Source organism: Neoarius graeffei, chromosome 22 (assembly GCF_027579695.1).
Source record: "Neoarius graeffei isolate fNeoGra1 chromosome 22, fNeoGra1.pri, whole genome shotgun sequence".
NCBI lineage: Eukaryota > Metazoa > Chordata > Actinopteri > Siluriformes > Ariidae > Neoarius > Neoarius graeffei.
In genome coordinates, this window is record NC_083590.1 from 6315484 (window position 1) to 6337646 (window position 22163).

Here is a 22163-nt window from a genome sequence, read left to right on the forward strand (position 1 = left end):
GTACCGGTATAGTTGCTAGTGTGGACAGGTGTTGCGGTACAAAAGTAGTATCGTATCGGTACAAAATCCCTAGTGTGGACAGGGTAGTAATCTGTTGAAACTTGGTGTATGGAGCACTTGCATGTGATGTCACTTCCAATCCAGATTGTAAACAGACGCCATCTTGTCGGTCAAACGCCATATTTCCACCTTCTACTTCTACCTTTTCTTCTGGAAAACCCTACTATACAATTCTACTGCAACGTCAACTCCACTGAAAATCAATAAAACATAAGACGAGTGGAATCCTGTGTCCGAGTCCTTCCCTTTCAAGTGTGGGAAACCCATGATGCTTATATACACTTGACAGTAGGCTGCCACGGGACCCTGACAGGCGTGCAAAATGGATTGCTGCTATCAGGTATACCATACAGTAATAATGATAGACTACTGATACTTGATCTAACTGATAATATAAAATATTCAACCATAATAGTGGATATGGCGGCGCATGATGGGGATGCTGCGACTACAAGCTCTCCCTACCTCTGCACGTTTTTTATGTTTTTTGTGTGTATTTTTGCGTGTTGTTTGTCTGTACCGGACTTCAATATCCACTACAACCGTATGGACTTACTGGATATTGGTTTCCAGCAGAAAATGACGGTTTGTAGCGATTTCTATCGCATGCACAACATTCCGGACGAGATAGCGAGACCAGCGGGGTCTCAATACTTAAGTGACTTACCTGTCCAATGAGGATTGTTATTTTCTTGTTTACAAGATGCCACATCTGAGGGCAGCTGACAAATCCTGAATTTCTGTAAAGATAACTGTCCAGAGATTTATAAACACGCAGTGCTTCACCACTGAACAGTGAGGGAAAGTTAATGAGGTAATTATACACGTCTGGGTATTCCGCTGGCAGTTCCATATCCACTGACACGGTCGTGAAAACTACGTCCGGTAATCGATAAGGGTCACTAATCTGTAGATCGTTTATTTTAGACGAGTGCAGCAGTATTCAGCGGTGTTTTTTACCGACAAGATGGCGGCTGTTTACATTCCGGTCACGTGACTGCAAGAGGTCTATAGTTGGTGTCCAGGCGGGGATATGGAGGACCCCATAGACATCCTATTATTACGTAGACGGAGCGTTGGCTGTTCTGACGCGAGAAATACGGTCGCCATCTTGGAGTGGTGAGATAAGCGTGAGATACTCATATATATCAAGGTAATGTCTATTACTGCACCATACTACACGACTGAAGAAGAAGACAAGATGCCAGGCTGGTGCTCAGCGTACTCCTGCTCAAATAAAGTAACCTGTAAATAACAGTAGAGGAAATGCTACAAGATTACACTTCGCCATCTCATTCCATGATCTTTTCGAGAGAAGTGAGCGAACAAATTGTTCCTCATACACAACTATTTATAACAGATGAGGCATGTTGCAATAAACGGTTATTGTTTGACAGTTAAAAAGATACAAAGTCGCTGCGGTAAGGTAACGTCAACCAACTGATTTAGAACTGTCACTTAGTTAAATCATGGAATACAATTCGCGTGCCTGATATGCACAGCATCATGGGAGATTGAGTTTACTACCACAACTTTGTTTTTACTAAACTACAGCACAATGAACTAGCACTTACATTGTCATCAATCTCTTGACACCTTTGAAGGTTTCCCAAGGACAAAGACTTGAGGAAGAAGTGGGAAGTGGCTTTGAGGAGAGAAGGATTTACTGCAAGTGACCATTCAATAGTCTGCAGTCAACATTTTAAGCAGGCTGATTTTGATCGGACGGGTCAGATTGTCCGACTACGTAATGGAGCTATTCCATCCCTTTTCAGCTTCCCAGTTCACCTCCAAAAAGTAGATGTATCACCATAAGGCTCTTAGCATTCATACATGTAAACATTATATTGTCAAACAAACCTATCCTTTTATATATTGTATTATTCATGATGTTTCTTCAATTCAGTTGGTGAAGGGCAGGGCTACATCTACCGCCAGAAGAGCTGAAGAAAGCCTGTATGTGGCCTCTGAAGATTCCCCAGAAATGGCAACCTCACACCCACAACCTCAGCCTAATGATGTGAGTATTTCTAATTTAAATGTCATATCTTAATGTTTCTGGACATATTAAAATCTCACTTGTTTTGCCGCAACTCATTTGGCACACTCAAAAATAACTTGTTTTTATATGTGATGACTACTAGAAAGGATGTGGATGTGAGCCATAAGCTAGTGGTAGGGTGGCCAGACGTCCAGCTTTAGGCCGGACCATCCGTCTTTTCAATGTCTTGTCCGGCGTCCGGTGCAGCATCAAGCCGGACGCACATTTGTCCTCCTTTTAGAGACGATGAGCGGAATTATATAATATCGACTTGCCAGACTGGAAGAGCAGAGTTCTAGAATAACGTTTTGTAGGGAAACTGCAGATCTGTGCTGCACACTAGTAATCTACAATAAAGAGTCTATGGCTCGATGTTTTTTGGCATGCAATGCGAACTCCGCACCACGAGGCATTGCGTTCTAGAACGCGTTGCGCTCTATCCTTTGATGATCTTCCTGGCGCGTGCCTAGTGCCCTGCCCCCCTGGCCCTGGCTGGGACTTGGAAACACGAGTCTGTCCGGTAGACCGGCTGCTCACAACTGAACTTGTTAGGATATGGATGACAGTGCAAGTGCACATCTACTATATCTACATCTACATCTACTACAACAGATACATGGAGAGGATTGTATTTATTTCGGACAGTTCTGTCAGCAGACGAGTCGACTTTGATGATGCCGAGGCGAATAGCAATGCTAACACATTCAACTGTACTGGCCAGGCTACGTCAAAAGTATTGATCACACACACACAAAATGCCAAGTTTGCATTAGACCGTATCTGTCTCGTTTTCTTCGCGGATGCACTGTCCGTTTACATTAAACCGCCTGGAAACGCCGGGAAACGGGAATCCGCCAGCGTCCACGTATTCAATCCAGATCGTGTCAGCTCCGGTGCTGTGTAAACATTGAGATACGCGGATACACTGTGCTGAGCTCTAGCTGGCGTCGTCATTGGACAATGTCACTGTGACATCCACCTTCCTGATTCGCTGGCGTTGGTCATGTGACGCGACTGCTGAAAAACGGCGCGGACTTCTGCCTTCACCTTTCATTAAAGAGTATAAAAGTATGAAAATACTGCAAATACTGATGCAAATACTGCCCATTGTGTAGTTATGATTGTCTTTAGGCTTGCCATCCTTCCACTTGCAAGTGGTAAGTGATATGCGCTGGGATCACACACACAGCGGCTCAGTCCCGAATCACTGCTTGTGCACTTCACTCGCGCGCTGTGTGAGCTGCGCAGGGCCGGAGTGCGCACCCTCCAGAGGGCACTCGCTGTTCAGGGCGGAGTGATTTGGAGCGCAGGATGCCTGCGGAGCCGAGCGTATCCGTGTATTGGTGTTGCTGTGTGCACACTAATCATTTTAAAAACGTTAATCTGATGATCCACTGATACGGTCTAATGTAAACATGGGCAAAAACACCTACGAATTCTGAAGACACTGAAAGACTGAAGCATGATATACTGTTTTAAAACGTTTTATAATGTTGCTGGTTATGTTGCCTATTTGTTCTTTGAGAATCTACAAATGTTGTGCTTTTTGGTACTCAGCACCTTAAGTTTAATTTCAGTGGTTTGTTAACTCCACAATGTTTTTTAATAAATATAAATACTGTGTGTTCTAGCCAATTAAGAGCTACATGAATTATAATAAATACTATGAATGCTTTGACCTTACTCTTTTTTCACCACAATCATAATCTTTAACCCTACAAAATTGCGATGTTGATTTCACCAAACTTGAGTGACTTGCATAAAAATAATCCATTCTCAATCTTGCCACTGTGGTTTACATAAAAATTTGAGGGCTATGAATCAGATGGGATTTGCCATTATTCACCATAAAATTGATTAAAATGCAGGAAATTGCATCTAAGAAATACAACATTTTCTGGGGGAGGGCCCCCAGACCCCCCATCCAAATAATGTCCTCCTTTTTGGTGTTATGGAAATGGTCACCCCGGCTAGTGGTGTCAAGGTGATATTTGTGAAGTGAAAAATTACTCATACCATGTTCATCCCTCTTTCTTCTAGGACCATAGCTATTCCTTGCCTGCGTCTCCTACTGCTCTTAAGACCAAACTCAATGAAGCCTTGGCAAGAGTAGAATATCAGGATATTCTATTAACGTGAAGCCAACTATGAATAATAACCCTGCCGCTATCCTTTATCATAGCTACATGTATGACAAAAAAATGCAAGCCAGCACTGCCAGCGCATTATGATGTGAGTTTATATTTGTTATTATGCTATGATGTGAGTTTATATTTGTTATTATGCTATGATGTGAGTTTATATTTGTTATTATGCTATGATGTGAGTTTGCATTTGTTATTATGCTATGATGTGAGTTTGCATTTGTTATTATGCTATGATGTGAGTTTACATTTGTTATTATGCTATGATGTGCGTTTATATTTGTTATTATGCTATGATGTGAGTTTGCATTTGTTATTATGCTATGATGTGAGTTTATATTTGTTATTATGCTATGATGTGAGTTTATATTTGTTATTATGCTATGATGTGAGTTTACATTTGTTATTATGCTATGATGTGAGTTTATATTTGTTATTATGCTATGATGTGAGTTTGCATTTGTTATTATGCTATGATGTGAGTTTGCATTTGTTATTATGCCATGATGTGAGTTTATATTTGTTATTATGCTATGATGTGCGTTTATATTTGTTATTATGCTATGATGTGAGTTTACATTTGTTATTATGCTATGATGTGAGTTTATATTTGTTATTATGCTATGATGTGAGTTTATATTTGTTATTATGCTATGATGTGAGTTTATATTTGTTATTATGCTATGATGTGCGTTTATATTTGTTATTATGCTATGATGTGAGTTTATATTTGTTATTATGCTATGATGTGAGTTTACATTTGTTATTATGCTATGATGTGAGTTTACATTTGTTATTATGCTATGATGTGAGTTTACATTTGTTATTATGCTATGATGTGAGTTTACATTTGTTATTATGCTATGATGTGAGTTTGCATTTGTTATTATGCTATGCTGTGAGTTTATATTTGTTATTATGCTATGATGTGAGTTTACATTTGTTATTATGCTATGATGTGAGTTTACATTTGTTATTATGCTATGATGTGAGTTTACATTTGTTATTACTCTATGATGTGAGTTTACATTTGTTATTATGCTATGATGTGAGTTTATATTTGTTATTATGCTATGATGTAAGTTTATATTTGTTATTATGCTATGATGCGAGTTTACATTTGTTATTACTCTATGATGTGAGTTTACATTTGTTATTATGCTATGATGTGAGTTTATATTTGTTATTATGCTATGATGTGAGTTTATATTTGTTATTATGCTATGATGTGAGTTTATATTTGTTATTATGCTGTGATGTGAGTTTACATTTGTTATTATGCTATGATGTGAGTTTACATTTGTTATTATGCTATGATGTGAGTTTACATTTGTTATTACTCTATGATGTGAGTTTACATTTGTTATTATGCTATGATGTGAGTTTATATTTGTTATTATGCTATGATGTGAGTTTACATTTGTTATTACTCTATGATGTGAGTTTACATTTGTTATTATGCTATGATGTGAGTTTATATTTGTTATTATGCTATGATGTGAGTTTACATTTGTTATTATGCTATGATGTGAGTTTACATTTGTTATTATGCTATGATGTGAGTTTGCATTTGTTATTATGCTATGATGCGAGTTTGCATTTGTTATTATGCTATGATGCGAGTTTGCATTTGTTATTATGCTATGATGTGAGTTTATATTTGTTATTATGCTATGATGTGAGTTTATATTTGTTATTATGCTATGATGTGAGTTTACATTTGTTATTACTCTATGATGTGAGTTTGCATTTGTTATTATGCTATGATGTGAGTTTATATTTGTTATTATGCTATGATGTGAGTTTATATTTGTTATTATGCTATGATGTGAGTTTACATTTGTTATTATGCTATGATGTGAGTTTATATTTGTTATTATGCTATGATGTGAGTTTGCATTTGTTATTATGCTATGATGCGAGTTTGCATTTGTTATTATGCTATGATGTGAGTTTGCATTTGTTATTATGCTATGATGTGAGTTTATATTTGTTATTATGCTATGATGCGAGTTTGCATTTGTTATTATGCTATGATGTGAGTTTATATTTGTTATTATGCTATGATGTGAGTTTATATTTGTTATTATGCTATGATGTGAGTTTACATTTGTTATTACTCTATGATGTGAGTTTGCATTTGTTATTATGCTATGATGTGAGTTTATATTTGTTATTATGCTATGATGTGAGTTTATATTTGTTATTATGCTATGATGTGAGTTTACATTTGTTATTATGCTATGATGTGAGTTTATATTTGTTATTATGCTATGATGTGAGTTTACATTTGTTATTACTCTATGATGTGAGTTTGCATTTGTTATTATGCTATGATGTGAGTTTATATTTGTTATTATGCTATGATGTGAGTTTATATTTGTTATTATGCTATGATGCGAGTTTGCATTTGTTATTATGCTATGATGCGAGTTTGCATTTGTTATTATGCTATGATGTGAGTTTGCATTTGTTATTATGCTATGATGTGAGTTTACATTTGTTATTATGCTATGATGCGAGTTTGCATTTGTTATTATGCTATGATGTGAGTTTATATTTGTTATTATGCTATGATGTGAGTTTATATTTGTTATTATGCTATGATGTGAGTTTATATTTGTTATTATGCTATGATGTGAGTTTATATTTGTTATTATGCTATGATGTGAGTTTATATTTGTTATTATGCTATGATGTGAGTTTATATTTGTTATTATGCTATGATGTGAGTTTATATTTGTTATTATGCTATGATGTGAGTTTACATTTGTTATTACTCTATGATGTGAGTTTGCATTTGTTATTACTCTATGATGTGAGTTTATATTTGTTATTATGCTATGATGTGAGTTTATATTTGTTATTATGCTATGATGTGAGTTTATATTTGTTATTATGCTATGATGTGAGTTTATATTTGTTATTATGCTATGATGTGAGTTTATATTTGTTATTACGCTATGATGTGAGTTTACATTTGTTATTACTCTATGATGTGAGTTTGCATTTGTTATTATGCTATGATGTGAGTTTATATTTGTTATTATGCTATGATGTGAGTTTATATTTGTTATTATGCTATGATGTGAGTTTATATTTGTTATTATGCTATGATGTGAGTTTATATTTGTTATTACTCTATGATGTGAGTTTGCATTTGTTATTACTCTATGATGTGAGTTTGCATTTGTTATTACTCTATGATGTGAGTTTATATTTGTTATTATGCTATGATGTGAGTTTATATTTGTTATTATGCTATGATGTGAGTTTATATTTGTTATTATGCTATGATGTGAGTTTATATTTGTTATTATGCTATGATGTGAGTTTATATTTGTTATTATGCTATGATGTGAGTTTACATTTGTTATTACTCTATGATGTGAGTTTGCATTTGTTATTATGCTATGATGTGAGTTTACATTTGTTATTATGCTATGATGTGAGTTTATATTTGTTATTATGCTATGATGTGAGTTTATATTTGTTATTATGCTATGATGTGAGTTTATATTTGTTATTATGCTATGATGTGAGTTTATATTTGTTATTACTCTATGATGTGAGTTTGCATTTGTTATTACTCTATGATGTGAGTTTGCATTTGTTATTATGCTATGATGTGAGTTTATATTTGTTATTATGCTATGATGTGAGTTTATATTTGTTATTATGCTATGATGTGAGTTTATATTTGTTATTATGCTATGATGTGAGTTTACATTTGTTATTACTCTATGATGTGAGTTTGCATTTGTTATTATGCTATGATGTGAGTTTATATTTGTTATTATGCTATGATGTGAGTTTATATTTGTTATTATGCTATGATGTGAGTTTATATTTGTTATTATGCTATGATGTGAGTTTATATTTGTTATTATGCTATGATGTGAGTTTATATTTGTTATTATGCTGTGATGTGAGTGCATTAGGTTTTTGAGGTGGATGAAGTATTTCTGAAGTTTCAGAAGTGAGTAAGCTGTTTATTTAACTTTAGCTTCCCCTACGGCCCAATCACATGTAAAAATATTTTCACTAAAAATTGGAAATAAATTGTATGGTTATTTTTCGTAAGGCCGCAGTTAGTGTTAGGCTTCTCACAGCAGAGGAATTTCAGCATTATTCATCATTAATATCATCAATACATACTTCCGTTTGTTTTATATATATATATATATATATATATAACAAACCAAACCGTTTGAATATCGATTGAAGTTTGAGGAAGTAACGGTCATCTGAAAAGTACATATCGCTACCAACACAGTGTAATGGGTAAGCCAGCTGTCTGAGGTAAGATGGCCGGGGACGAAGCATCTAGTCTTTATGTAAATCTATGGAGGACCCTGTCTGCTCTTCTTCTTGTGTTATTATTCATCCCGTGATGTTTCGCTGTGTGTAATGCTGCACTCTGGCCGGTAGGAGGTGCTGTAGATATCCATTTGCAAACATTCAGGCTCAGGAATTCCACCGCCGAAGAAGAAACCCGGAAGTAGTTCAGTACGTGTAAGAGGAGACTCCAACATGGCGGATTCACAGCGCGCTAGCGATTACTTTGTGTTCATATAAAGCCGTGAGAAGCAGTGTTCGGCTCTGAGCTGTAAACCGCGGAGAGAGAGAGAGAGAGGGGGGATTTGTTAAATCCCGGTTGTGTTTCTGGCTGTGAGGTGCAGTAATGTTCTGTAATGTTCAATAATGTGTGTAATATGTGATGCTAACAGGATTAGCTCGCTGAGCCCCGGCTGCAGGAGACTCGCCTCAGTCAGTGGAGCTGTGCGGCCGTTATTTTACCGCACAGCGCATTATTAGATATTTAGGATTATATTTATATAAAGCTTAATGTTCCTGAGGGTGGAGTTAGGGGAGATGTTTCCTGCAGGTTAACCCGCGGGGTGGAGCATGGACACCACACAGTGCCTTCTCCTGCTCTGGAGTTGGATCAGTTTTGTGTTTTTATTCTTTTAAACTCACAGTTAACTCCGTTTATATAATTTGTCTCATTAATTCTAAACACGAGAGGAATAATGTGCTGATTTTATAGGTCACAGAAAGTTTGGATTTGACTTTGGGGTGTTTATGTAATAACATCTGGCCTGATTTGATTCCAGCTGTTGTTTGTTCATCACTGAACCTCTTCTGTCTTTACTGGAATCATTTCATTCTTTGTAATTCTAGATCTCTCAGGAACAATGGTAATGTGGATGAAATTTAAATAATAATAGTGTGTGTGTGTGTTTCAGGTGAAAGTGTGTGTTGGTGATCATGGGGCGCCGATCCACTTCATCCACCAAGAGTGGAAAATTCATGAACCCTACCGATCAGGCCCGTGAGTGTATACATACGCTACGGTTCAAAAGTTTGGGGTCACCCAGACAATTTTGTGTTTTCCATGAAAAGTCACTTTTATTTCCCACCATAAGTTGTAAAATGAATAGAAAATATAGTCAAGACATTTTTCTGGCCATTTTGAGCATTTAATCGACCCCACAAATGTGATGCTCCAGAAACTCAATCTGCTCAAAGGAAGGTCAGTTTTATAGCTTCTCTAAAGAGCTCAACTGTTTTCAGCTGTGCTAACATGATTGTACAAGGGTTTTCTAATCATCCATTAGCCTTCTGAGGCAATGAGCAAACACATTGTACCATTAGAACACTGGAGTGAGAGTTGCTGGAAATGGGCCTCTATGGACCCTTTTCACTCACGTGACCTTCGTAAGCGCGACCGCCATTTTGGACATGAAGAAATAACGGTTTATGGCACAGACCCTTTCGGTTCTCGCTCATCTAGCTGCTACAATGACTGCTTAGACTGCAACAATAATACCTAACACACGTTTAAGTATCCGTCGTAAAGACGTGAAACTCGTCGAGTGACGAGTGTGTTTATTGATAAGCTAACACAATCTAAAAGTAGACATACCATCACACTGCCCTGGCGCTGTGTACAGTTTACCTTCTATGGTCTGTGCACTCACTATTTGCCATTACTTTCTCCAACCCAGTGTTCGAACTATGCCGATATTTTCGGGGGGGGGGTCCCTTTTTTCTTTTTTGGGGGGGGGTGCTTGCGCTTGTCTCAGAGCGCGGATCTCCAAACACATGAGAAGCCTATCTTACGCACATATCACGCGGACTCCACACACGCATCGCGTCTGAAGTCATAACTCATCAGGGGAAATCGTGTCCACATTGGCATGTTCAAAAAACAACCTCGCGCCAACAATGATACCACACGCAAGAAAAAAAAAAAGTCAGGCTACTCAACACATCTGATCCACAGCAGCACCAAAGCATCACTGGAAATCATGTCAACAACCAATCTTCCATTTCAACACGCGTCAACAAACAAATGGCACCACAAACATGAACGAATCGGTCAGGCTACCGATTCCAAACCCACAGCAGACGAATAATTAAATGCATCTTACCTTAAAGCAGAATCGACCACAAAGGAAGTCTGTTGGCACTGTTGGCACACTTCCTTTCTACTAGTTTGTGTCCCCAACCTGGCAGCAGCAGTCGTTGTCATATCGGTTTATTTTATCTTTGATGTAAACACAACACTTCAGATATGCAAATGCTTCCCGTTACACACGATTGCTATGTCAATAAACATCATTTTGCCAATATTTTAGAGACCATCCATCTTCTCCATCGGTCAGCATCTGTCGGGATCCGATAAAATGATAAATCTTGCCTTGTGTGTTGATGGTCACTACATCCAGGTGCACAACAATATAATGGCATGATGGAAGTCTTGCTGAAAGTAAAAACTTTCTTTGATGGCTATATTCCTTTCGATGCTTCACCGTCGTTCCTCGTTGTTGGCTGTGGTAGACTACTGGTAGTTCATGTCCAAAATGGTGGCCACGTTTGTCGTGACGTCACGTGAAAAGGGTCCATACAGCTATGTAGATATTGCACCAAAAACCAGACATTTGCAGCTAGAATAGTCATTTACCACATTAGCAGTGTATAGAGTGTATTTCTGATTAGTTTAAAGTCATCTTCATTGAAAAGAACAGTGCTTTTCTTTCAAAAATAAGGACATTTCAAAGTGACCCCAAACTTTTGAACGGTAGTGTACACACGGAGTAGTTGTAGATAACTTTATTGTCTCCGAGGGGCAGTTGGGATTGCAGCACAATCACAAAGCACTTCATGACAGAACGTCAAACATATAACACAAACACACATCAGACACCAACAGAAATAACATTCATCACACCTACTATGCACCATTGGGTATGGCCAGACCAGCTGGACGTCTAGCTACTTCACCTGATTTAAGGCTTTTATGGCTTGTGGTACAAATGAAATTTTGGATCTGTTTTTAGTCAGAAAGGGTGAACAAAAACGACGCCGAGATAGCAGTAGTTTAAAAAAAAAAAAGAGGCCAGAGGGTGTATGAAGTCACAAACAATATTATTTGCCTTTATCACCAGTCTATCTTTATATAAAGTGATCCCAAGTAGCTTGCTGGCAGTTGTAACCGTCCTGATTTTTTTCTGTGACTCAGTAGCATTTCCAAACCAGCAGATGATACAGCAAGTTAAAACACTTTCAATAAAAGCAGTATAAAACATTTGGAGCATTTTGTTGTTAACGTTAAAAATAAGCAATTTCTTTAAAAAGTACATTCTTTGCTGTGTCTTAGTGTACAGAAGATCAGTCCATGAATCCCATTTAAGCTTATTATCGAGCACAACACCAAGGTATTTGTAGTTTGTGACAACCTGAATAGTCTCCCCATTAATAACGGTGTCGGTGGATTGTTGTGACTTTTTCTAAAATCTATGGACATTTCTTTAATCTGATTGGTATTTAAAATTAAGTGAGCGCCATTCTAAAAAGAAGTCTAAAACTGGCCCATGATCTACCTCCGCTTCCTGTAGAAGGCTCACTATAACAGTATCATCCGCATATTTAATAAAATGCCTGCTTTGTAAAGTACTAGTGCATGCATTTGTATATAAGATAAATAATAAAGGCGATAAAACATATCCTTGCGGGGAACCTGTGGATGTTATCACATCAGACAGAAATGAGCCCACTGGACTCTACTGTTAAAGTCCATGAGCCAATAAATAATACCTGTATTAAGAGAAAATTCATTGGCTAAAATATCTGCAAGAATCTTAGGCTGCATGGTGTTAAAAGCAGATAAAAAGTCCACAATTAAAATCTTCGCACAAGTCTTTGGTTTCTCAAGGTGAGTGTGCAGAAGATGAGAGAGACTATCAACACGGCTGGGTATAGACCCTTTTCAGTCACGTGAGCTTCGTAAACGCGACCACCATTTTGGACATGTAGTGGACTTCGGCTCGAATCAGTTTGAATGCGAGGAAGGCGACAAACGAAAAACATAAAAGAAAAAGGAGCGAGATGCAGAAAACACCTTCACTATCCAGCGACGTAGGGCATTTACAGGGCGAGCAGAGGGAGAGGTATTTGCAAAAATTGAGGTTAGCAGGCTTAGAGAACGACGTTTACCTGCTTCCACCAGGATTGTTCACTGACATACGCTCCGGCTTGCTCCCCCTCAAATTAAGCAGCGCGCTCCGGCTTGCTCCCCCTCAAATTAAGCAGCGCGCTCCAGAAGCCGGAGCGCGCTGCTTAATTTGAGGGGGAGCAAGCCAGAGCGCGCTCCGGAACCTCGGCCGGAGCACTCCGGGAGCAAGCCGGAGCGCGCTGCTTAATTTGAGGGGGAGCAAGCCGGAGCGCGGTCCGGAACCTCGGACGTTGGCTCCGGCAGCTATTTACATTGGATCCGGTGTAAATAGCTGCCGGATCATAATTACAGTAAACTAGTAAATACAGTAAAGGAAAAACTTGAGACTGAAAGGTTTTAACAGTCATCCAAATGACTGAACGTAAACATTGCTACAGTAACATACCAGCTACTATGTTGTTGACATTAGCTAGTCAACAATAGCTACTACAGAAGAACAAAGAGGTTACAATGGGTTATTTTAACCTATTTGGTTACACACTCGCCGCCACAGAATGTTAACAGCAATGTAATGCCTTTTCTGGCTAATTTTATTCGTCTTACCTCCAACAAAGTGGTCACTACACAAGCGCTGGTATGCCGAGGGCTGCCAATCTGTTAATGGCTGCTATCTATCTTCTCCGTCGGGATCCGATAAAATGATAAACCTTGCCTTGTTTGTTGATGGTTACTACATCCAGGTGCACAACAATATAGTGGCATGATGGAAGTCTTGCTGAAAGTAAAAACTTTCTTTGCTGCCGTTCCTCAGTGTTGGCTGTGGTAAACTACTGGTAGTACATGTCCAAAATGGCGGCCGCGTTTGTTGTGACGTCACGTGAAAAGGGTCCGTAGGTTCCGGTTAATCAGGTTACCGTGATGATTAAACTCTTGCATCCAGGATGGCGTTGAGTTAACACAAGATGAATGAAGGCGGTGTGTTATGCCCTGACGTTCACACACAGATGTGATTTAAATGTTTAAAAAAAGACACAGAAATAAGTGCATTTTAGTAATTAGAGACATTAACCTGGTCAGTATAATGATTGTTTTAATTGAACTGTGTGTGTGTAGGTAAGGAGGCCAGGAAGAGGGAGCTCAAGAAGGTAAAGCCATCTGTCTTGTGATGAATAAACAGAGTTAATTTATAACACCCTGTAGTTGCATCAGATGTGTGTGTGTGTGTGTGTGTGTGTGTGTGTGAGCCAGAACAAGAAGCAGAGGATGATGGTGAGAGCTGCTGTCCTGAAGATGAAAGACCCAAGACAGATCATCAGAGACATGGAGAAACTGGATGAGATGGGTGTGTATACCTGTGGTGATTTGATTGTTTTTTTTAAACCCCCAAAGACCTGGGGGCAAAAGTCTTGGTCCCTAAAATGACTTGTTTAGACAAGCCCTGGTCCTCATAAGGAGATGATGAGTTGAGTTCCAGTTCCCATAAAGAAGTGAACAGTTGAGACCTTGTCTCCATAAGGAAGTGAGTGGTCAGATCTTGGTTTAAGTCCTTATGAAGGATAATGAGGCAGCAACCAGCTAACTAAGTCCCTGTACGCCACGTTTCCACTGAGGCAGTTTGAGGGCCGGTTCGGAGCAAGAACCAGTTCTTCACATTTCAGCAGCTCGAGAACCGGAGAACCAGCTCTCAGCCAGGAAAACGACCCGTGTAGCATCCAGGAGCAACACTCACAAAGGGACCGTGTGCTCAGCCATTATTGTTGTTGTGCTTGGTGCTCGTGTTGCTGGGAAAATAGAGACATGTACAGTGATGTAATGACGTGGGTGTCTCGTCATTAACGCAATCATAAGTGTTTAACCTGGTGTGTGTCTGTGTGTCAGAGTTTAACCCAGTACAGCAGCCCTTGTTGAACGATAAAGTGCTGCGTGATAAGAGGAAGAAGTTGCGTGAGACCTTTGAGCGAATCGTGCGTCTGTATGAGAGAGAGAATCCCGAGACGTATAAAGAGCTGCGTAAACTGGAGCACGAGTACGAGACCAAGCGAGGACAGCTGTCCCTGTACTTCGACTCTGTTAAGGTGAGTGTGTGGAGCTTGAGCTATTAGTTAAGTTATCTATCCTGATTTATAATGTGGAATTGTCCCCCAGGCATCACTGTGTGTCTGAAGTGTGTTTCTGTTTTGTCTGTTGTTAGAATGCCGAGTCTGTGGAGGTGGACAGTATTCCTCTTCCTGAAATGCCTCACGCACCTTCCAGTGTCCTCATTCAGGACATCCCGCTGCCGGGAGCTCAGCCGCCGTCGATCCTCAAAAAGACCTCCAGCTTTGGGTAAATAATCGTAAGCCGTTTCCATTCTGAATGGGGTACCCTTGGTACGTTTGGGTATCTAACTGCGAGCGTATCCTGAACAGCGAGTCAGATCTTGCAGGGATTATTCCAGGTGTTTAGTCCGGGCTGTGGTTGGAGTTATCAGGGGAAGTTCCTGAAAGGATTTGTGAATTTTTGTGCTGATGTGATTGCACCAGGACATGTTCTGATTTCCAAAACAAGGGCTTTGTGTCTCGCTGAATAGAACATACACCCTCTGTCTGTCTCAGTAAAGGGACGGCGGCGTCATCGGCAGCGATTGCCGGGGTTCCTCGGTTACCACCCGGACGTAAACCCCCTGGACCCCCACCCGGACCTCCACCACCCCAGATACTTCAGCTCTATAAACCAGGTACGCAGTTTACCTGTAAACACACACCCCACCGGGACTCGTCTACACCAGGCCTCATACGGTCGAGAACGTCACCCGGAACTGGATTCTGGAGCGTAAATTCTAGGGAAGCGGCTTCACCTTTTAAGAAAATCAATCGCTTTCATGGAGGAGCTAACTCGAATGTGAGATTAATTAATTGATTGATTAATTAATTAATTTAAAACAACCGAGATTCTTAAGTAAACTCTTCCATCCTCACTTCCGACTTTGCTTTTGTAAAATCCATTTTAAATATAATCATGAATTTCTCTGGAGTTTTCAGGCTGAGCTGAGCTCCTCTCCTCGTATTCTTTAACCGCTCATTTCCTCGCTGTTCTTGAAGCATTTGCTTCTATTTGTTAACATTTTTCTTGATGGTGGGGAGACGGTGATGCCTTTTATCTGTTTCTCTGTTTGAAGAAGCAAAAACAGCGCAAAAATGAACCATACTGAAGACAGATTAAGCTGCTTGCATGAAAGACGGTGTCTGTCTGACCCCAGCTGTAATTATCACGTGATGCGTGACGTCATGCACAAGGGGTCTATAAACAGTACGCGTACCATACTACACCAGCCGGGGGGGGATATAAAATAACTTACAAAGCAGTAAATGAAACGGAGACTAAGAAAACAGCCAAGACATAATGGCGGATACGTAGTGAGGGACGCTTTTAGGAACTGAAATAAAAGATCAAAATAGGGATCGACTGATATGTTTTTTTCAGGACCGATACCGATACCAATTATTATGGAATTGGGATGCCGGTAACCGATATGTGCAACCGATAAATGTAAACATTATAATTCACATGAAATTAAACATAGCACACACTGACACAGACCTTCATATCCATGAAATGTATGTTTAATTGTAAAATTGAACATGAAATTTTGTGCAGGGAGATGCCAGCAGCATTTGTACAATAAAGTCAAACATTAGTTAGAATAAAATGAGAAATAAAATAATAATAAAATAAATATTCACCAATAAAAAAATAAATCACTCCCTACTATATTACAGCTCACCATTTTCAGTGGAAAATAAATGAAAATACACTCTGGATTCTTTTACACTAAGAACTAAGTAAGACTTACCAACTTCAAGTAGTTTTTAAATAACAAATCAAGTGTAGGGAGCTGCCTGCAGCATTTTTTAAAAAGTAAAATCAAACATAAAGTCGGCTATCACTCCCTATTATGTAACAACTTAACAAGTAACCATCTACGGCTCTGCTCCTTTAAGAGTACGTATATCGCTTTCCGAATCATAGAGGGTGTTCACACGGCACATATTTGCATCGATGCTGCACCGATGTATTTTGTTGCGATATATCTTACACCGGTGTAAATTTTGCGCAGTGTTCACACGTCACAAACCTGCTTACTAGAGAGAAGCGTGTTAGCACCGGTGCAGCCCCACTTGCGGTCACACGGCAGCTTCTGCGACCGTGTTATAGTAGCAAAAACTATTACTATCATTTCCTTTGATAGTAATAAAGTTTTGATATTTCCTTTTATTACTATCATTTCCTATCATTATTACTATCATTTCCGATAGTAATAATGCGGAAATGAAATATGCGCATGCGTGAAACTGTACTTCTTTTTCCCGGTTGTCATGGCATCACCAAGCGCCGGGAAAACAACGTGGATGAAGACACCAGTGTTGCCAGATATTGCTGACGTTTTCCATCCCAAAATATGTTCAAATCCGTCAAAATGCACTTAAAACTGCCAAATCTGGCAACACTGGAAGACACGCAGTTCTGTTGTTGTTGATATTCGCCATTTTGGAAGCGCAAAATACCAGGATGCAAGTTATGCAATGCCCGTATGTAATCAACTCTCCTCACGCGTAGCGAGTCTACCCCTGTAGCGTTCAGACGTCCCATTTTATATCGGTGCTGCCCCGCAAACTAGCATTTACTCCGGAGTAAATTTCTTAAACCACCTCCCGAGCAGGGTTAGATTTGCACTGGTTTAAGCAGCTTTCAGGGGCTGCACCGGTATAACTTTGTACCGTGTGAACGCTCTACCGGGGCAGCCCCGGTGCTACACCGGAGTAAAAGTTGCCGTGTGAACACCCCTAGAAGCGCTAGCGAGGAGAATCACTTGCGCAAGAATTATAAATACTAGTGGAGTACATTACAGCGCAATGTGAAGTAGCATAAGAACATTTAAGTCAAGAGTTTAATTGATGTATTTCGTTAATTACCGTTTATCCAAGCAAGTGTGCATCCACGACACAATTAATTACTGAGCCCACAACAAGCATCCTGACAAACTCCCTACAGTATTACACAGCCTACTAGCACCATATCACACCTGGCGTGTTTAAATGTTCAAATAGCGCTTTATAAAGTTACCCAACATATACAAGTGCGATGCGCTTTCTGAGCACGAGTCACGTCATGAAGTCACTCATCACCATAACAAATAGCCAGTAGGCTTGCGCTAGCCTACAGAACACAAACACTACGTTTTATTTCGTCTTCCCTTGACCACCTCTCTGTATGGCTGTCATTCTACTGTTCGAGTAGAACTACTGACACATTCACAACGTTTCCAGACAGGGATTTAAAAATGACTGCAGCCTACGTTATGCTGGGGACTGCTTACTATGGACAACATTACATGTAGTTTCAGCGAGACTAGTTGGTTGTAGGCTAATTCAAGTGCTTCCTTCCGTAAGCTAAGTTTGCCTGGCTACACAGATGCAAATGGACAATTTTAACGAGTAGTAGATGAAGAATGTAAACATATAATGATGTTGTGCTTTTGCAATTTGTGTGTTTATGACTTATTGCGGCAAAAGCAGCGTGTCCTTACCTTGAAGTGGGATCTGCTTCTGCCCGAGTGCCCATACGGGCACCTTGAAACAGTTCACAGCGTTTAGCTACGTGTGTTGATTGGCTGTATCCCTTGTGCCAAACAAATCAGATGTTGTGGTGGGCGGGACCGTGTTCATGAACTCAGAGAGGCGAGTGCAGGAAAGGACGTGCAGTGACAGTCGCGTTAGGAACGAAATGGCTGCAAAAAGGCATGTTATCGGCATATCGGTGGAAATTATGGCCGATACCGATAACCCTAAAAATGCAGAATATCGGCCCGATATATCAGCCAGGCCGATTATCGGTCGACCCCTAGATCAAAAAGTCTAATTTTTGTGTTGCTAGTTCGTAATATATGCTCATTCCAACTTGCCTATTCACGCATGTCGGGGACATGTTACACTTGCCCCGGGCAATCGGGCAGTCCTTAATGTCAAGCCCTGCTCTTTCTTCATTTTCCTCCATTTCTTTCCCTGGCTGATCATCTTTTCATGGTTTTTCTGCTCTGGTAATATGCCCCGTCTCACTCTTTCTTTCTTCTTCCTCTCTTAATTGAACTGTTTCTTGTGTTAAATTGGTGTAAGACTGGTAACTTTCGCTTTCTCCATATGTAAACACGAGACCTGTTGAGACTTGCGTGTAGGCTGTTTTCTTTATCAGGACCCTGCACACGCGTAACAAAATTCCATGGTGGTTCGAAGTTGAAACTTTGAGGCTTTACTCAGTGTGATTTTGTTGCCGTTTTCTTTTGATCTGGCCTTCATGATGCTTTATAAACATGGACATGATGTGAAAAGTGTTTGTGTCATTCAAACTAAGATTTCTGACTTGAGCTGAAACTGGATAAAACCTTGTGAAATGGAGCGTGTAGACGTGCCCAGGGCGAATATTTATCGGAACTGGCTTCACAGAAAACAGTACAGGACTCCTCCTCCTATAGTGTGGTGTTGATTTTGGTTAATATGAGGCGTCACAAACACTGTTTCCGATTTTTATTCCTTCATCATTTGGGAAATTGATTTAACAGATCTGCTTCAGACTTGGACTGTAAAAGCATTGGGTTATTGCCCAATCAAATGTAAGTTTTTTGTTTTGTTTTGTTTTTTAAAATAACGCTCAACTAAAAAGAAAAAAGGCACTTTGTACTGAGTTCTCTCTTTACAAGCCCATGGGTAAGAAAGTATGCCCTTTTCTAAGGACTGTTATTTATATAATAAAGTTTATTTCAAGGAATTCGTACTGTGTATTTATTTGGTTCTCGACCATGAAGGAGGGGGTTATAACTGTACGTATGACATAGCGAGAAATAAAAAGGTTTTTTTTTTTTTGGTTATGATTTGCCTCATTCACATTATAACATATTACACTTGGTTTTTGACTTATTTATTAAAAATCTGGATTATTTTACCCTCTCATACAGCCTGAAAGGAAAACTCAAAAGAATACAGTAAATATTACTCGAGATATTTGGCTTAACGACCAATGGAGGGGTGAGTGTGTGACTCATCTCAACACGAACCTGCCCAAAGATGGGGCAGTTTAAGTCCTATCGTCTCCCGGACCCTCACGTACCTCGACGTCTTAAGACCAGAACCTGAGAATAAAACGTTTCCAGCGAGTCGTTCAGTTCTATTCTCGTTGCCTGTCCGTGGAGTTGTGGATGATGTTGGAAGTGTGTTTGTGTGTGTTAGATGCAGGAGGTGAGGCCGACGTGGACATGGCTGACCGAGACAGTGATAGCGGCTCAGACGGAGGAGAGGACGAGAGTGAATCAGACGACCAGAGTGACCGAGAGGGGGATGATCTCCTGGAGAGGAGGGGCACGGGAAGCCGACAGGATGACCGGGACGAGGAGAGAGAACGAGGTAAGGCGGAGAGAGAGCGAGAGAACTGCTGTAGGATGGGTTGTGTTCTATTGCGTGCGTGTTGTGCTCATGCGTATGTTGGCGGTGTTTAGGTCGCACTGTGCGTTTCGCCGATGTTCCACAGCAGGCCAAGAAGCGGAAGAAGAGGGTGGTGAAGAAAACGAAGGCTATTACACCTCTACAGGCCATGATGCTGAGGATGGCAGGTACACACACACTCAGAATCGCTTTATAGTGGAAAGGGTGGAGAAATCTCGAACAGTCTAGAGAGACAGGTTTAAAAATAAAAGCATGGCTGTCAAACTAAAGTAAAATGTGTGTGTAGGTCAGTCAATTCCAGAGGAAGAGGAGGAAGTTGAAGAGGAGGAGTACACTGACTCCGATCAGTCCGACAGTGAGGCCTTAGAACCCCCTGGCGACAGCCAATCAGCTCCCTCGGTGAACAGACTCCCCCCACCATCGGCACCGATGGTAGCTCCGCCTCCACAGCAGCAGCCACCACCCCACCTGCAGCCACCGCCAATCACAGGCCCTCCTCCTTTAGGACCGCCTCCTGCTCCTCCAATGAGGCCTCCGGGCCCACCCTCAGGTCCGCCTCCAGGCCCTCCACCAGGTGAGTCAGGAAGATCGATAATTTGTTGTCAGTGTGCAAGATGAAGGAAAACTTGACTGAGATTTCCTGTGTTCATATCTGCAGGTGCCCCTCCGTTCCTCAGACCCCCTGCTCTACCTGGTGCCCTGAGGGCGCCGATGCCTCGTATGTTGCCTCCCGGTCCCCCTCCTGGGCGTCCTCCAGGCCCACCCCCTGGCCCCCCACCAGGCCTTCCTCCAGGTCCACCTCCAAGAGGACCGCCTCCCAGGCTACCTCCCCCTGCGCCACCAGGTCCGTGCTGCTACTGTTATTACTGATCTTTACGAGGCTCGTGTATCAATAAATGTGATTTTAGAACAAAAATCAACCTGTATTCTCAGAATCAGCGTGCATTGGTTCGAGTTAAATTGTTCCGTGTTTTTCTTTCCATAACGCTTCTGTTTGCGTTTTTTGACAGGAATTCCTCCCCCTCCTCCTCGTGCTGGTCCTCCTCGTATGGCTCCGCCCCTCTCCATGTTCCCACCCCCTCTGAACCCCAATGTCCTGAGTGCCCCTCCCAGCATCGTTCCTCGTCAGAAGACCCCAACTTCCTCTGCCACGTCTTCCTCCAGCGATCCCTCCATCTTAGCTCCGCCCTCCCTCTCTCTGTCCATCCGCCCATCGTCTCTGCAGATGCCTCCTCCTCCAGGCACTGTCCCAACCCCTGTCAACCCCCCCACCCACACCATAGAGAAGCGTGCCAACATCACGAGTGTCCCCGGCACCGCAGGCCAATCAGGCGCTGCCACCATCTCTGCCAAACCTCAGATCATCAACCCCAAGGCAGAAGTGACGCGGTTTGTTCCCACGGCGTTACGCGTGCGTCGAGACCGAATGGGCCCGCACGGGGCCACGCCCACTGAGAGAGGAGGGAGGAGGGAAGAGGAGAGAGTGGGACACGGCCATAAAGCCATGCCCTCCACAAACCCTGCCCAGCCCAGCTCGAGCTCCGCCCCTCCCAGCATGAAGACGAAGGACCAGGTGTACGAGGCCTTCATGAGAGAGATGGAGGGGTTATTGTGAGACAAAAGGGAGGCGGAAGCTGATTGGTCGGAGAGGCAAGATTAGCGTTAGTGTTTCATTTCGATGCTCGAGCAGCAGTGCGATTCGGACTGTACTGGAGTTAAAAAGCACCGTGTTTTATATTGAGGTTTTTTTTTTTTTCCCTGTGTGTAGATGTTTAGTGTTGGAGTTGGAGATGGAATGATGTGATTTGTTTCTCAACTCTAAAATAAACACCAAAACTGTTTGTGTGGGTGTGTTTTTTTTTTTAAAGATAATTTTTAATATTTATTCAGAAAGCATTGGGGTTTTTCTCAAAGCTGTATGAAGGTGAATGATGGACAGAATCAAAATGCTTAAAACTAAAACATACTTTACATCCAGAACTGAG

The 22163-nt window shown here is 40.9% G+C and overlaps 1 protein-coding gene across 1 annotated transcript; it reads left to right on the forward strand.

Moving 5' to 3' along the window:
- The first annotated feature begins 8740 nt into the window (after positions 1-8740).
- LOC132870563 (WW domain-binding protein 11) lies at positions 8741-22019 on the forward strand. The gene is made up of 12 exons (XM_060904252.1): positions 8741-8921; positions 9495-9580; positions 13820-13851; positions 13955-14048; positions 14585-14781; positions 14898-15031; positions 15301-15422; positions 19966-20139; positions 20232-20345; positions 20465-20752; positions 20837-21022; positions 21189-22019. The coding sequence occupies exons 2-12, from the start codon at positions 9517-9519 to the stop codon at positions 21791-21793; spliced, it is 2010 nt and encodes a 669-aa protein (XP_060760235.1). The 5' UTR covers positions 8741-8921; positions 9495-9516; the 3' UTR covers positions 21794-22019.
- The last annotated feature ends 144 nt before the right edge of the window (positions 22020-22163 follow it).

Excerpts from the sequence above, each read along its gene's own strand:
- LOC132870563 (XM_060904252.1), top strand. The coding sequence starts at position 9,517 with ATGGGGCGCCGATCCACTTCATCCACCAAGAGTGGAAAATTCATGAAC. Across the intron at positions 14,049-14,584 it reads GGAGAAACTGGATGAGATGG|AGTTTAACCCAGTACAGCAG; the intron begins GTGTGTATACCT and ends TCTGTGTGTCAG. Across the intron at positions 20,753-20,836 it reads GCCTCCAGGCCCTCCACCAG|GTGCCCCTCCGTTCCTCAGA; the intron begins GTGAGTCAGGAA and ends TCATATCTGCAG.